The sequence below is a fragment of the Quercus robur genome, chromosome 11, assembly GCF_932294415.1.
Source record: "Quercus robur chromosome 11, dhQueRobu3.1, whole genome shotgun sequence".
Classification (NCBI taxonomy): Eukaryota; Viridiplantae; Streptophyta; class Magnoliopsida; order Fagales; family Fagaceae; genus Quercus; species Quercus robur.
In genome coordinates, this window is record NC_065544.1 from 10927202 (window position 1) to 10943278 (window position 16077).

The window sequence follows — 16077 nt, forward strand, 5'->3', positions numbered from 1 at the left end:
AGCCACAACTTACTTCTTCTCGATTTGGGAATGCAACTTCTAATTCTAGCTCTTCTAATGCACTCACTATTTATCTAAGCATGCTTTTTTGGCCATTGCACACTGCACTTCCCTCTACTTTCATTGCAACATTAGCTAAATCATGTAATATTGCATGCATGGCCAATTCCTCCCCATCCTCAGTCATTAACTTCGGCACTCATAAATGTATATTTTGTATATTATCTCTCCTCTTTTTGCATCATGTTAAGCAGCATACTGTTTTATCTAATGGTTCTTCTTGGCTTGTCCTTGGAAATGTGTTCTTCATCCCACTAAGTCACTACCTTTACCATATAGTCATGTTCAATATAATTTGTTTTTTTTTTTTTTTAGTTAATTGACCATTGCCTAGGAAACACGGACACACCAACTGGGAGACACATCTGTGTCGGACATGGATACTGTACATGTTTAGAGAAAAAATATTTTTTAAAAGGGACACAATCCAAACACATCTAGGCTAAAAGAAAGAGAGAGGAAAATGAGGATGGCTTACACCTGGTAGGATCTCCACTGTCGATCTCATTTTTAGTCAAGAGCCCTTTTCTCTTTTGAGATTTCAAGCCCCAGTTCACTCTCTCTCTCTCTCATGGCTACGCCCACCACTGCCCTCCTTAGATCAGTGACCAGTGAGTCACATCTCAGCCATTCTGACCAGCAACCGTCAACCTGCCACACCCACAGTTAGTTTCTTACATACTCACACTCTCTGACTCGATCTCAACCCCATTGATGGTAATTGGCGTGCTCTTGGCTCATCAACATTGATCTCGGCTCGTTGAAGTTGATATCTTCCAAATATGACAGTCCTTTCTTTTGGCACATCAACAATGTCACGTAATCATGTCTCGTGTCGTTTCGTGTCTTATATTGTGTTTGTGCCAATGCTCTCTAGACCATATCCTTACACTATTATATCACCTTCAATCCTAATTCGTGTGTTTTCCAGGACCTTAAGACCAAGAATATGATTGCTTTGAGAAATGAGGACAAACTATATTATCAAGATTCTAATGACTCACCTCTGAGTGCTACTATGTCTCGTCTTCTCAGCTCTCAGCTCTGAGTGCTACTATGTCCCCTCTTCAATGGCGTGTTCCTTTGGGTCACCTCTTTTGTCAAACTCAAGTCTGCCATTCCTACATCGAGTCATGTGCCTAGTCTAGAATGTGAAGAATTTCAATAAGATAGCATCATCATAGGTCATTTTTCAAGTAGTAATCATAGTCATTAGTCTAAGTTCTCTATGTTGTCCAAACAGACGTATAGGGTCCTTCCTGCATTTCTATTTTGAGTGAATTTCTTTATTATGTCATATTTTTTAACAATTTATTCTTGAATGACAATGTTGTTTTTTTATGAAAGGGAGGTCTGAACTGCCCATATTTTCTACATTCTATATTGAAAATCTTTTTTTAATTTAATAAGCTCATTAAGATTTTTCAACCCAATAATGCATTAGAATATATGCTATTTGTTATGCATTCCTTCTATGCTGATCAAGGTATTATTCATTAGACTAGCTATACTCACACCTCTTAACAAAGTGGTGTTGCTAAGTGAAACATCTTCATTTACTACATATTGCTCGTAAGTTGTTATTCCCAATGCAGGTACCTTTCGGGGTGATTTCTTTCTCATTAATTGTATGCCTTTCATCTCTTGAATCATATGTCTTTGTTTTATTTTTTTTATATCCTAATCGTTCTCCTTTTCTGCTTACTCCTCATGTGTTTGGTTGCTTTGCCTTTTTTCATGCCTTTGATCCTAGTTGAGACAAACTATCTCCTCAAGCTCATAAGTGTGTTTTCCTTGGGTACTCTCATACTCATAAAGGCTACAATAGTCTTGAGTCCCACAGATAGTTTGTTAGTTTTGTTGTTGCCTTTTTTTTAGTCCATCCTATTCCTTACCACACCTAGTTAGTGTTTGTCTTTTGATCTCATCTCTAGTCATAAGAAGGAATGTCCTACTTTTCTGATAACTTTTCCTTCTGCTCTAGTTCCAATAACTTTGGCTTCACAACTAAAACCTCTCTTGCAGGTTTATCATCAATCTCAAGATAGTTTCATTGTTTCTTATAGCCCCAATGCTATATCTTCTTCATTTGAGGCTTTTGTTCGGTAATCCTCTTTTCCATGCACTAATGATTTACCTATTACTTTACAGAGAGGTATACATACTAGGACTTAACCCCAATTTCTCTCTTTTTGTCATGTAATTGTGTTTCACCTTGTTTGCATTCCTTTTCTTGTACCGTATCTTGTATCTCTATTCCCTCATCTTATAAACAGACTTCTTCCTTGTCTGGATGGAAATATTCTATAGATGAGGAAATAAGTGCTCTTTACAAGAATTAGAAAAAGAAGCTTACTTCCTCGTAGAAAATATAAGGTAGGTTTGCACTATTAAGTACCTTCTTGATGGTTTTGTTAAGCAGCATAAGCCGCAATTGCTGCCAAAGGGTACACACAAACATATGGTGTTAACTATTGAGATCAAATACCTATCTTGTGTCGCATCTTAATTCTGTTCAAATCTTGCACTCTGCCGCAGTTAGTTGTTCTCAATTCGATTGCAGAAGGCCTTGTAGGGCTTGAAGCAATCTCCTCATGCATGGTTTTATTGATTTAGTTCTATTGTACTTGGTGGTTTCCAACATTAATTCTATCTTTGTTCATCATTCTTCCACTAGCACTGTTGTTCTGATTGTTTATGTGGATGATATTATTATCTCTAAAAGTGAAAAAAAATATATTAATATCATCAAAAGTGACTCCACTGGTCTTGCTCATTTGAAAAGATATTTGGGTCAGCAGTTCCATACCAAGGACCTTAGTTCTCTTAGTTATTTTATTGGGATTGAAGTTGCTTGTTTTCTCAGGTATTTTTTGTCCAATGGATATACATTCTAGATCTTCTATCTGTAAGCAGTTTCTTGGGTGCTCAACCTTCTGATACTCCTATGGACTTTACTAATTAACTTGATGGTGAGTAAGACGAATTGTTTACTGATGCTGACTGACTTCAACTATTTTTTGGGAAGTTAAATTACCTTATTGTGACTTGTTCTGACATTACTTATGTAGTTGTTGTGGTTAGTCAGCATATGCATGCTCCATGTCAGCCTCACTAGGAAACTATTTGCCATGTTTTGCGCTATCTAAAGGGTGCACCTGTACAAGGACTGTTGTACAAGCCCTCTACTTCTTTGTTTAAACAATAAAAAAATATATAAAATAAAATAAAAAATTTAGTGATGCTAACTGAAATGGCAGTCGTTCTGATCAGTGGTCCACTTCTAAACAAAGGTAATCTTGTTACCTGGCACGCTAAAAATTAGTATGTTGTTTCTTGTTTTAGTGTTAAAGCTAAATATCCAATTCTGGCTCATTCTGCTTCCTAAATGTTATGGGTTTACTCTCTCCTTCATGACTTGGTTAATTATGTCTCTACCACTCCAATGCAAATGTATTATGACAATCAAGACGCTATCTTTATTGCTAAAATCTTGTTTTCCATGAGCTTGCCAAAGATACAAAGGTTGACTATCATTTTATTCAGGATTTGTATATGCAGTAACAGATTGTAGCTTCCTATTTTTGCTCAGATGACCAATTGGAATATTTTCATGAAGGCTTTTGGTCGTATCTCATACTTCTATACTACTATATATGGGGCTTCCCCTATTTGGGATGGACAATTTGTTAGTTCAAAAATACTCATACTCCCCTAGGTTTACGTAGAGACAAAATACATCTCTAACTCCTAAAACATTGCCTGCAAAATAGGACCACTCTATATTCAGAGATTTGAACCACCCCAACTCCCATATTCCTTCAATCACTAACCCACATTTTCTTTTCGTTTTCAAACCTTTATCTAGTCTTAACCATTTTTTGAATTTGTGGTTTCCTTACTCCTAAGTGCTAACTCAGGTTTTTTGGTTTTTTTTTTTTTTTCAATTCTCTTCTTCTTTATTTTGAATTAAAAAAAAAAAAAAACACTTTTACCATAAAAAAACTTCTTCTCCATAAATTTAGGTACTACCATATATCTTTATCTTTTTCTAAACTGCAACCCAATTGCCAAAAAAAAAAATTAAAATGTCTTCTCTTCCCCTCCCTCTGTTTCTCTTTGAGGCATTAATAGAGGTAATTTTCTTATTACTCAATCTTTTTTATGTTTTCTTCCTCATATGTTTGTATGTTTGTCTTTATTTTACACAAGTTTATAGTTTTGAAAATACTTTCCTTATCTCTCTTTAGGTGTTCAAACTTTTCTACACTAGAATTGGTGTATGTTTCAAACGGTCATTTTGTATGCAAAAATACAAAGAAAGAGCAGTCAATGTAATATAGAAATACAAATAATTTTTTAATTAAAATAAATAAAGAAAGAGCCTCTAAACATGCACATAGCATGTTCAAAGGCTAGTTTCAATGACTATCTTTCAAGCCAGGCATGCTTGATCAATATGCTCCAGATTAGGGGAGAGCAATGTAGTTACTCTTGTTATTTTATGTTAGCTTAGGGGAATTCCAATAAGCTTGTCATATCACTCTAATATAAATGTGGTAAGATGAGGAACTAATTGATTAAGCCCTAAACCTTTTTCTTTACTCTCTCTCTCTCTCTCTCTCAACCCTAATGTTTCATATTTTACAACTCAACTCATTCAAAACCCCATAATGCAGAAGTCAATCTTAAAGATTTCCAAAGCCAACATGAAGTTCACTAATGTAGAAGAAATTGATTCTACATATCAGAAAAGGTCCACTAATCTTGTTTTAGTGTATTTAGATTTCTATTTTAAAAAATGGAAAGTTTCTTTTTAGGGGTATTTAATTAAGCATTTAAATTATACTGTTTAGTCTTGAACTTAGTAGTTGTTTGATTATAAGTCTAGTTTGGCTTATTCTTATTGATGTTTATTTTGAGTCATCTAAAAAATTAAGGAGTCTTTTACCATTTCTAACTAGGACTTCTTAGTTTTCCACACTGTATTAGGAGTTTATTTCTATATAAGGAAGAGTTTAAATAAAATTACAGAGAGACCTCTGCTTAAGAAAAATTTCAGCCTATTATACGCTATTGAACTCCTTCTACATAAGACTCCAAGGAGGCCTTGGTGAGATTTCAAGGATCCTCCTCCTCCTCCTCCTCCTACTTTTCTTTAATTTAGAGCTACAACCAGCCCCTTACCAGCTTATTGTCAAGCTTAAATTGATTCTAATGGTCCTATTTTACAAACCTTAACGTAGCCCACTACCAATTAGCATTAAAAACACTCCTCAAAGATATCAAATTTACTGTTCAAGACGATGTCCATTAATGTTGCCGGAAAGTCATCCTATATTGCATTAGAAGAAGCAAACACTAATGTGCATCAACCATAATTTTCTTCCTAAATATGTGTCTATCTTGTTTGAATGGTCAATGTCACCATTTGCATGAGCTTCTTTTGTTTGAATTTAATGGAAAACCGCAATAAATAAATGATCGTAATATGAAATTATGAGGCTCGGAATATTGGAACATAATAAAAAAAAAAAAGAAATAGAAAAATTCAGATATGATTATAAGAATAATCCCCACACCTGAACCTAACTTCTCCTTTAAACTGTCCTGAACGCAGTACAACCTACAACAGTCAAAGCAGAACCACATGTAACTTATCAGAAGTATAAATTTACTCATATATGTTACTGCTTAAGTCAGTTATTTTCCATAGAATTTCATTCAACAAAAGAGAACAAAAAGTGTGGTGACAAGCTTGAGGCTTGTAGGAAATTTGGATTATCCACACATAATAAATGAGCCTATTCTACTTTGCAAAAACTCCATGCAAGTCTTAGTTTCTTTTTCTTTCTTTGTTGGCAATTAATGAGGCTTAATTTTCTTAATACTATCTATAAAATGTTTTGGAACTTCATGGGACAGGCCGGTAGAGTACCATCAAATCCACAAATTAAGCAGGTAGAGAGCAGATTTTTTTTTTTTTTTGATAGGTAGGTAGAGAGCAGATTTTTTCCCTTACCATGCAGCTCAATATTGGAATGCAAAGATTTATTGGCAAGCCAGTGGTGTAAATTTTGTTTGGTAAGAACTCAAATCCAAAATATACCCAACAAATAAGCCACCTGAATTCCATAATACTACAAGTAGTAAAAATACTCGGTCCACCCTTGTTATCCTCCCACTATAGAAGCTCTAAAAGGCACAACTAAAGATTACAAAAGAAAATTCAGGCGATCTAAAAAAAGCGCACCTGTCCCAGTGCCTTGATGGTGCTCAAGATCTGATTGAGTATTGAAAGAAATTTTTTTGAACATTCAATAGATCACAGGTCTGAAATTACAAGACCAGATTCACAAACTTCAGCAAGAACAAGATTCTCTTTTGAGACAAATAGAGCAGTTCTTGATTAGGGGTGAAACTGCACAGGATAAATGAGATTGGTCTTAAAACGTAGTGCCATCAGCCTCCAGTTCTCCAATAGAATTCACTCTTTTATGCAGGTTTTCCCATCTAGGGAAGAATTTAGTTATCACCTTCTTTAAACCACATTGCCCTTGATTTTTGACACCCAGAAATCTCCTCTATCTAGAACAACCTCTCTAACTTTGATTTAAGGTCTACCCTCCGACACCACCCCTACTACGATAAAACCACTTCCCTCTATGGATAGCAAATTCCTCTTTTATCAAAAATTTCACTAAAAACCCTGTTCATTCCAAGACTTCAAATTTTCTTCTAAAGCTTTTAACTTCCTGACTAACAAATAAATGAGAAGGTCTTGAACCATTCATGTACTCTTTTCACAAATCCCTCCCCTTTTAGCCAAAAATTTTCATATTTTTCAATACCTATAAAGCCTCTGCTTGTGACCATCCCTCTATAAGACTAAGTGGCTATTGGAAGGAAGGCTTGCTATTTACGCTAGTTGATTGATTATGATGATGATTCATAGTGACAGCTATATTTCATATAAATAAAACAATATGTGGACATTTCCAAATACTCCTCGCCTAATTGTTAACCTTACCAGTAAAAAGATTATCTTGTTCTTACCTGAGTGTCACCAGAAGGAACGAACCCTAAAAGTATTCCTTTATCAATTGTCATGGCCAAAACAGCCCCACCCTGTACACATAGGCAAAACACAAAGAAAGCAAATAAAAAAAATGCAACAGTAAAACAATTTTTATTAGCTCTGATTGCAAATCCTAAAGTGTATACACTACAGAAACAAGGGTTTGAATCTATACTAAACTTATATCAAGTACTTAGTTCACTATCATAAATTATCAAAGTCAACCTGATGATCGATATGAGCTCCCAATGGACAAATCCGATAAGGAGAGATAGCAATTTGAACTTCTTCAACACCTCTCCCAGACATTTCTGAAACAGTCTTTCTTATTGCATTTAACTGCAGCTAATAGAAAGCAATTATATCCTTAGCATAAACATTATCATTCAAATAAGTATATAGATATAGATATATAAATCAATAAGCCTTGTAAAACAAAAAATTTCACAATTTTTTCACAATCGTTGAGGTGGCAAGTTGTGATTAGTGTACAGTAAAAGTCGTGCAATTGGTGAGTTTATTTCAAAGTGCCATTGCACCAATCATAACTAGACATCTTAGCAAATTGTGAAAAGCACTGAAATTTTTTGTATCTCTAGCATTGCTTATATAATTTAAACCCCAATGCATTTGGCAAGCCCAGAAAAGTTAGCTATTTTTTTGGCCTTTCCACATCAAAAAGAAAAGAGTTGTGAACAGTGTTGAAATTTTTTGTATCTCTAGCATTGCTTATAATTTAAACCCCAGTGCATTTGGCAAACCCAGAAAAGTTAGCTTCTTTTTTCATTTTTTTTTTTTTTTTGCCTTTCCACGTCAAAAAGAAAAGAGTAGTTTTACGGGCACAATATTTTCATAACAATTTCACAACAAAATCTAGTTGGTAAGTTGTTACTGGTTTTTATCTAGATCTATCACTAACATCACTTTTTTACCTACTATTAACTGTTTGTCATTTAGAATTTGTTGTGAAAATATTGTGTCTTAGTTTTACTCAAAAGAAAACTTTTTCTCCTCTTTTTTTTACCGTACTTTCAACAAACAGCAAATAAGCATTTCAGCAAAGCTGTTTCTCAAAAAATAAAAGCATTTCAGCAAAGCTTTTATGGCACCGTTTGATTAACTTTTTAAAAGCACTCAAGATCCAATAATAACGCAATGCTTGGTTGCAAAGTGCAACAAAATTACAGTCACAACAGCATGAATATTCGAGCTAGTAGAAAAAGTACCATCAAACCAAAAAATGCACCATCAAAAAGAAAAACATTACCAAAAGCAACGAATACCCAGATCAAATACTCACAGATCAGAGCAAAACAAACTAAACCCATTAAAGAAAAGAGAATTTAAGAGTGAATAGTGAAAACCCAACAGCAGTGTGGGACCAACCATGAAGCTGTGAAATGCAGATATTACCTCTTCTGGAGTTGGCCATGAAACCTCACCCATTTTTTCCCACAATGATCTCTTGCAAATGACTATCAGATCGGATTTGGTCTTGGACCCTAATGCAAAAGAAGAAAGTGTCTTTTATTGGGTCGAGAGACAGAACAAAAGAGCAAGAAAAAAGGTTGGGGTGGTTAATGTAGCGGCAAAATCGGTTAAAACATCAAATAGTTTGTGGAGAAATTTACTGAGATAGTAGTATTTTGAGTCCCAACAGTATCTATTTGGTGACCCGTGATTTTCTCACCCCAGCATGTGGACAAATAGCTACCACCCATTACTTTTTGTGGGTTTTTGTTTACTTTTTATTTACTTTTGATTTTATCCCCCAAAGATAATATATAAGGACAGAATACCAAAAAAGCACCATAAAAATAGACTGTCAATCAGCTAAAGAACTTGAGTGGATTTGGTCTCTGAAATAGACTACAAAAGTATCAAAGCAGGAGGCTGCATTATCTGGCCAGCTCATGTGTGGCATTGTTTCTTTGACTTGGGAATTAGAATGGTCCAACTAGACGAACATAACTTTTTTTGAGAAACAACTAGACGAACATAACTTGAATCCAAATTTTAGTTTATTATCGTTATATCTTTATTTTGAGGAGCCATTATTGTTATAACTTGAATCCAAGTTTTAGTTTATTATCGTTATATCTTTATTTTGAGGAGCCATTATTGTTATAACTTGAATCCAAATTTTAGTTTATTATCGTTATATCTTTATTTTGAGGAGCCATTATTGTTATAACTTGAATCCAAGTTTTAGTTTATTATCGTTATATCTTTATTTTGAGGAGCCATTATTGTTATAACTTGAATCCAAGTTTTAGTTTGTTATCGTTATGGGTGGAGTAATTCTAGTACTACATTTTAAAAAAAATCACAATTTTTTTTATAATTATCTTACGTGACAAATTATGACTAGCGGGTTTTTACTTTTATATGAGCTCATTATTTTATCTCCATCACTTATAGTTGTGGAAAAAATGTGGTTATTTATGTGGTCAAAGAATTTTTATTATTACTATCCAAGGACCCGATTAACTCAAGCCGTCTGACTAGCCAAATCCAATGGACAGTTTCCAATCGGGGAAAATAGGTTCTTGCCCATTTATATAAATATATATATATATATATATATATATATATATATATATTTAACTGAAACTCGACATTAGTAATGTCGATTTTCACTTAAATTTTCAAAAAAAATTAAGTGACAAAAAATGCATAGAACTCGACATTGCTAATATCATATTCCACCTGTAACTCGATTTTTTTTAAATCGAGTTTCAAAACAGGGACACTCTGCTTAATAGTTTCAAAACATGGACATTATGCTAGATATTTAAATAAAATAAGGGCAAAAGCCCATTTTTTTTCCCCAGTTTCAACTAGTGGTTCATATGGGTATTTAGTCAAAAGTTTTTTTTTTTTTTTAATTTCCTAAGTTTTGGGTTTTTTTTTTTTTTTAATATCCTTAGTTTTGGGTTGAATGTCAGGTGGATAAACCATCGGCCCATTAGCCTAACCTACACGATACCCATACCCTTCCAACCTTCCTCCCATTGTCTTCTTCTTAGTTCTATATTTCTCTTTCTCTTTCTCTTATTTCTATTAAATTCTATTTTTAAAAACCGGACCAGACTGGCCAATTCAGTTGGTTGAATCGAGAATCAGACCTAGAACTGATCCTGTTAAAACTGAGAAAGCCGGTAAAAAATCAAGAAAAATCGCTCATGAATCGGGTTAAACCAAGTACTGGTCCCTTTTTCAGTTCTTTGACCTGTTCGATTTTTAAAACCATGATTAAATGAGTCAAATATAGCATGCCTCAATACCACTAAGCCTAGATCTACCCTTGGTCCAATGCCAATGAGCCCAGAAGACCTTTGATACTCCAACTAATGTCATTGTTAACTCTTCGTCCTTGATTCTTCTTCTTATTCATCGACCGTGATTGTGTGACATGGTGAAATATACAATGAGATGTGATATTTTTGGTTTTTTAAAAACAAAGATCCAACTAACCACTATTCACTAACACCCCAACCATTAACCCCGAGATGAGTGACAATAAACTCCAATGACATTACCCATAAGCAACAAGTGCAAGAAAATAACACACAACAAAGTGGGGTTGAGTTGTGGATTAACACCAAAACCAAACCTTCTTGATCCATGGACAATCCTAGTTATCATGCAATAATAACCATAAGTTAGAATCCGCATTATGTTAGGAAATGATTTGTGCATAGTTTATTGACAATCCTAGAGAAATCATCACCATGTTCAAATCCTATTGTATCTATACAATAAAAATATATGTTTTTAATATTTTAAAATTTTAATAATGTATTAAACACTCTCTATATTACATTGACAATGCTGGATTTTAGCACTAACCCCATCTATATTGAATATGACGAGTATCATATTTTGGTCGTCTAGGAAATAAACGAGATTAACTGCGTCCAAGACAGAGATGGGCACAAGGGCAAGACCCCGTCAGAATGTACGAAGACAGGTTTGCGTACATTGAAAGCGCAAATAAATGCCATCAGGACAGCTGACAAGCAATGACTGCGCCAGAACAGTTACAAAAACAATAATGGCACAACGGTCATCCGTTATGCCTTGAATGCAGTCATCATTGTTAATTAATGCCTCGTTCCTCTTAGGAGAAAAACGCTCAGAACAGCATTAATAGACATAACTACACCAACCTGAAGCAAACTATAAAAAGGGGAAAGAGAATTAAGGTAAGGACAGAGAAAACATTCGGAAAGAATTGTGAGAAATCTCCTTTTAAGAACTTATAATTTGACTTTAGCATCGGAGTATTTTCAGCTGGCCTCAAGCTGGCAGAATCCTCCCTTGCCTTTTCTTTCTTGATATCAGGTACCAGAGATAATCCATTGGCATTGACGAGGAGCATACTGACAAGGTCAAGTTTCGGCTTCATCAGTTTGGCGCTGTCTATGAGGAACGTGTAACGAGTTGATTCTTACTCGAACCATTGTGCTCCTACCGATAAAGTTCCTGTCTCTAGATGGACAACGCAGTAGCAACACCTCCAGATCCTGTGGTGATGGCCCAACAGATCAAAGCCTTGATGGCAAATATGTAATAACTAATGAGGCCAAATGAAGAGTTGAAGCATCGAGCTCGCCTAGAGGGCAGTAATACTTTACATCATCGACGAAGCCGCAACAAACATGACGAGAAAGCTAACAGCCTTAAGAATAGCAGAGGAAAAGATACGACAGAATACACTGGGCAGTCTGCATATGATAACAACCATTTGATGAAGAGTTTGCGGAAGGAGCTCGACGAAGTGAAAAACGCCATGAAGGGGAAGACAGCAATGAACCTGGATGGCATGCTCAAACGAACAGATTCGCCTTTCATAGCTAGTGTTTTGGACTGCCCCTTGCCTCCAAAATTTCGTTTGCCACAATTGGAGTTCTATAACGGCATGAAGGACCCACTCGACCATATAGGGGGCCTTCAAGACTATCTTGAACCTTTAGCAAACCCTGGACGAAGTTATCTGCAGATCTTTCCCTGCCACACTCAGGGGGGGCAGCTAGAGTTTGGTTTAGTAAGTTGCCAGCGTCTTCCACAGCAAATTTTGAACAGCTCAACGACTCATTTGTTCGCCATTTCATTGGAGGACAGCGTCATAAGAGACCAACCTCTTACTTACTGACAGTGAGGCAATAAGAAGGGGAAAGCCTAAGAGATTACATGAAGCGTTTCAATAAGGCAGTGTTGGAGATTGATGTGGCTGACAACCAGGTGATAATGACGACCTTCCAGGCTGGGCTTAACAACCCCGGCTTCATTTTTTCGTTGGGAAAGACACCTCCCACCTCTATGATGGATCTCCTGTTCAAAACCCAGAAATATATGAATGGTGAAAACACCCTAACTGCGAAAGGGTTGATAGGGAAATGGAAGAAAGACGAGCCTGGTGATTCTCATGGTAAGAAGAAGGATCATAAGGATTTGCATTCAGAGACCAAGACCAGCAAGATCAGTTCTGATACTCCGAAGAGGAAGATGAATTTCACCCCGTTAATGATGCCTGCGGACAAATCATGATGCAAATTAAGGATGAACCTAGACTAAAATGGCCTAAGCCATTAAGCACGTCCTCTAGAAAACGTGACCCAAAGAAGCACTGCCACTTTCATAAGGATCACAAACATTACACTGATGAATGTCGCGATCTGAAAGAGTAGATAGAAAAGTTGGTTTTTGCCTTGATCATTGCATCAAGGAAGCTCTGTCCCTACTTCCAAGCACACAAGATACTAGTCATGACACACCAACCATTGCGAAAGGCTATGGGTAGGCCAGACGCAGCAGGGAGAATGGTTCAGTGGGCAGTAGAACTAAGCCAATTCGATGTTGACTACAAGCGCAAAACAGCAATCAAGGCCCAAGCGCTGGCAGACTTTGTCACTGAATTTACTACAGCCAATCAAGATCCAGAATCAAACTACTAGGTGTACATAGACGGTTTAGCGGCTTCAGGCATGGGTGGAGTAGGAGTGATTCTCCTCTCCCTTAAGAAGGACGCCCTCAAGTACGGGGTCCAACTTCAATTCCCAACAATGAATAATGGAGCAGAGTATGAAGCAGTCCTGACGAGATTAAGAGTTGCAAAAGCCCTGGGTGTGAGAAACCTGAAGTTGAACTCTGATTCAAAACTTGTGACCGGGCAGATGAACAATGAATATGAGGCTAAGAAGGATAGAATGAAGAGGTACTTAGCACTGACTAATCAGTTAATTTCTAACTTTAATGATGTCAAGATTACCCAGGCACCTCGAGAAGAAAATTCTGAAGCAGACGAGGTTGCTAGACTGGCATCATCGGAGACCAATGAAAGACGACCTGGTTTGCTCATGGAAGTACAGTATCTTTCAAGCATTAAAGGGATTGACGTGAATTATGTGCAGTCAGAAGAAAGCTAGATGGATCCAATAATCACTTACATCAAAAGTGGTAATCTCCCGTCAGATCCAATGGAAGCAAGGAAAGTCAAGGTTAGGTCATCCAGATTTACAATCTTGAATGACGAGCTTTACAAGAAGGGATTTTCTTAACCCTACTTGAAGTGCCTCGATCTAGAAGACGTTGATTATGTTCTAAGGGAGATCCACGAAGGAGTATGTGGAAATCATTCTGGACCACATTCGCTCATCGGACAGGTCGTTCGTGCAGGATATTTCTAGCTAACAATGCAGAAGGATGCAGCTCAAGTTGTCTAGACGTGTGACAAGTGCCAACGATTTGGGAATGTGCAACATGTCACAATGGAGCATTCATCGCTATTGATTATTTTACAAAGTGGGTGGAAGCAGAACCTTTGGCAATCATAACAGAGGCCAAGATATAGCAATTTGTGTGGAAGAATCTTGTTTGCCAATTCGAGATTCCACGAATCATTATCTCCGACAATGGACGACAGTTTAACAGTCATAAGTTTAGGGATTTTTGCAAAGAGCTGGGAATAAGGAACCAATATTCTTCACCTAGTCACCCACAGGCCAATGGCCAAATAGAAGTCACAAATCGGACTTTGCTCAAGTTGATCAAAACCCGACTTGAGGGGGCAAAAAGGGCATGGCCTAACGAGCTCCCAGGAGTGCTGTGGGCTTATAAAACGACGGTGAGAACCCCAATAGGTGCAACACCCTTTAAAATGGCATTTGGGATAGAAGCAATAGTTCTTGTGGAGATTGGCGTGTTGAGCATCAGGAGGGCATGGTACGACAAGCAAAGTAATGACGAGAGCCTCAAGCTAGCCCTAGATTGTTTACCCGAAGTCAGGGACGATGCAACCCAGAGAATGGCCCTATACCAGGAGAGGATAACGAGGTATTACAATTAGAGGGTCAAACTAAAACATTTTAATTCTGAAGATATGGTTCTATAGAAGGTCTCACAAGCCACCAAAGATCCTAACAAAGGGAAACTGGGCCCCAACTAGGAAGGCCTATATAGGGTTGTCCATTATTCAAGGAAGGGAAGCTACTACCTAGAAGACACGAAGGGGAAACCTTTGCCTCGTCTGTGGAATGTCGAACATCTGAAGAAGTATTATCAGTAAGGAAGCAAAGCCTCAGCCCTAATAAGTTCCAGGGTTTGGAACATCTCGTTTATCTACTCATAGATAAGCGGAACATCAATTTTCATCATGCATTTGTTTTATTTCCCTTTCAATACTTTATTTTTAGCACCTTTTTGTGTTTCCATAAGTTTATACCCTTGTAATCCCTCTTTATAAGCAAGGACGAATAAAACGGGCCAAGCATCTGTAGAGCCATTCTTTTTCCAAATGATTAAAGCAACAAACGTTCCACAGTGAAAAAGCTTCTTTAAATTAAAATATATGATATAAACTACAACTTTAAATCACAAGGATAAAAATTTCATCAATATGAATGACAAGGTAAATGTCCAAAATAAGTGATAAAAACTACAAGTTTAAATCACAAGGATAAAAATCTCATCAATATGAATGACGAGGTAAAAGTCCAAAATAAGTGATACAAACTACAAGTTTAAATCACAAGGATAAAAATCTCGTCAATATGAATGACAAGGTAAAAGTCCAAAATAGGTGATAAAAACTATGAGTTTAAATCACAAGGATAAAAATCTCGTCAATATGAATGACAAGATCAATGTCCAAAATAAGTAATGAAAATGCTAAGTCTAAACTGCAAGGGCAAAGACCTCGTCAATACAAGTGATGAGACCAAAAACCAAAGAAGGGAGAATGACGAGGTCAAACCCAACTTATGAAGGGTCTCTTCAACAAAAGTCAACAAAGACAAAATCACAAAGACAAAATATTCAGCAACAAAGTTATAGCATAAAGTAACTAGGTTCTAGCATGAAAAGAGCAAGGAATTGTTCATGATAATAGCCTCAAAACAAGGAGGCAACCATTGTTTATCAAAATAAAAGCCTCAAAACAAGGAGGCAACCATCGTTTGTTAAGAAACCCCAAAAACACAAGGGGGAACCCATTGTTCTTAAAAAAAAAAGGATGAAATCATAAGGTAGGAACGGCAGACTCGTTAATGTCTTTCTCAGCAACCTTGTCTTTCTCCAAGGCACCAAGTCCAGCCTCTTCTTGCTCCTTTGCTTCATCTTCAAGAATCTCTATATCAATTTTCTCAAAATCTAAGCCAGAAAAGTCTACAGCTAGGTTGTCATGCTTCATCGTCCACCGACGTGGGAGCTCGAAACCCTTAAAATACTACATGAACTGGAGATCTGAGAATTCCTCTGATTGCTTGAATTTTTGGATGACCTTATCCCTTTCGTCGTCTGTCTTTAGAAAAGCAATTTGAATTTCCTCGTCCTTCTAAGCAACAAGAGCCTTCTCCACACGCAGAGCTTCAGTGAGCCCCTTTATCTTATGGTTCGCCTCATTTCTCTCGTTCATTGCAACGATCAGATCTTTTTTC

At 36.6% G+C, this 16077-nt stretch overlaps 1 protein-coding gene across 13 annotated transcripts in view; it reads right to left on the reverse strand.

Moving 5' to 3' along the window:
* LOC126705755 (galacturonokinase) overlaps window positions 1-8838 on the reverse strand; it is an 85606-nt gene extending 76768 nt beyond the window's left edge. For 4 of the 13 annotated variants that reach the window (XM_050404947.1, XM_050404943.1, XM_050404948.1 and 1 more), the window contains exons 1-4: window positions 8552-8838; window positions 7364-7483; window positions 7117-7188; window positions 5643-5686 (exon numbers count right to left, since the gene is read on the reverse strand). In XM_050404947.1, the coding sequence (XP_050260904.1) occupies window positions 5643-5686; window positions 7117-7188; window positions 7364-7483; window positions 8552-8584 (269 nt within the window). In that variant the 5' untranslated portion in view covers window positions 8585-8838. The remainder of the gene's footprint in view (window positions 1-5642; window positions 5687-7116; window positions 7189-7363; window positions 7484-8551) is intronic. The other 9 variants (XM_050404937.1, XM_050404938.1, XM_050404940.1 and 6 more) reach the window with 6 other exon arrangements.
* Window positions 8839-16077: the final 7239 nt, after the last annotated feature.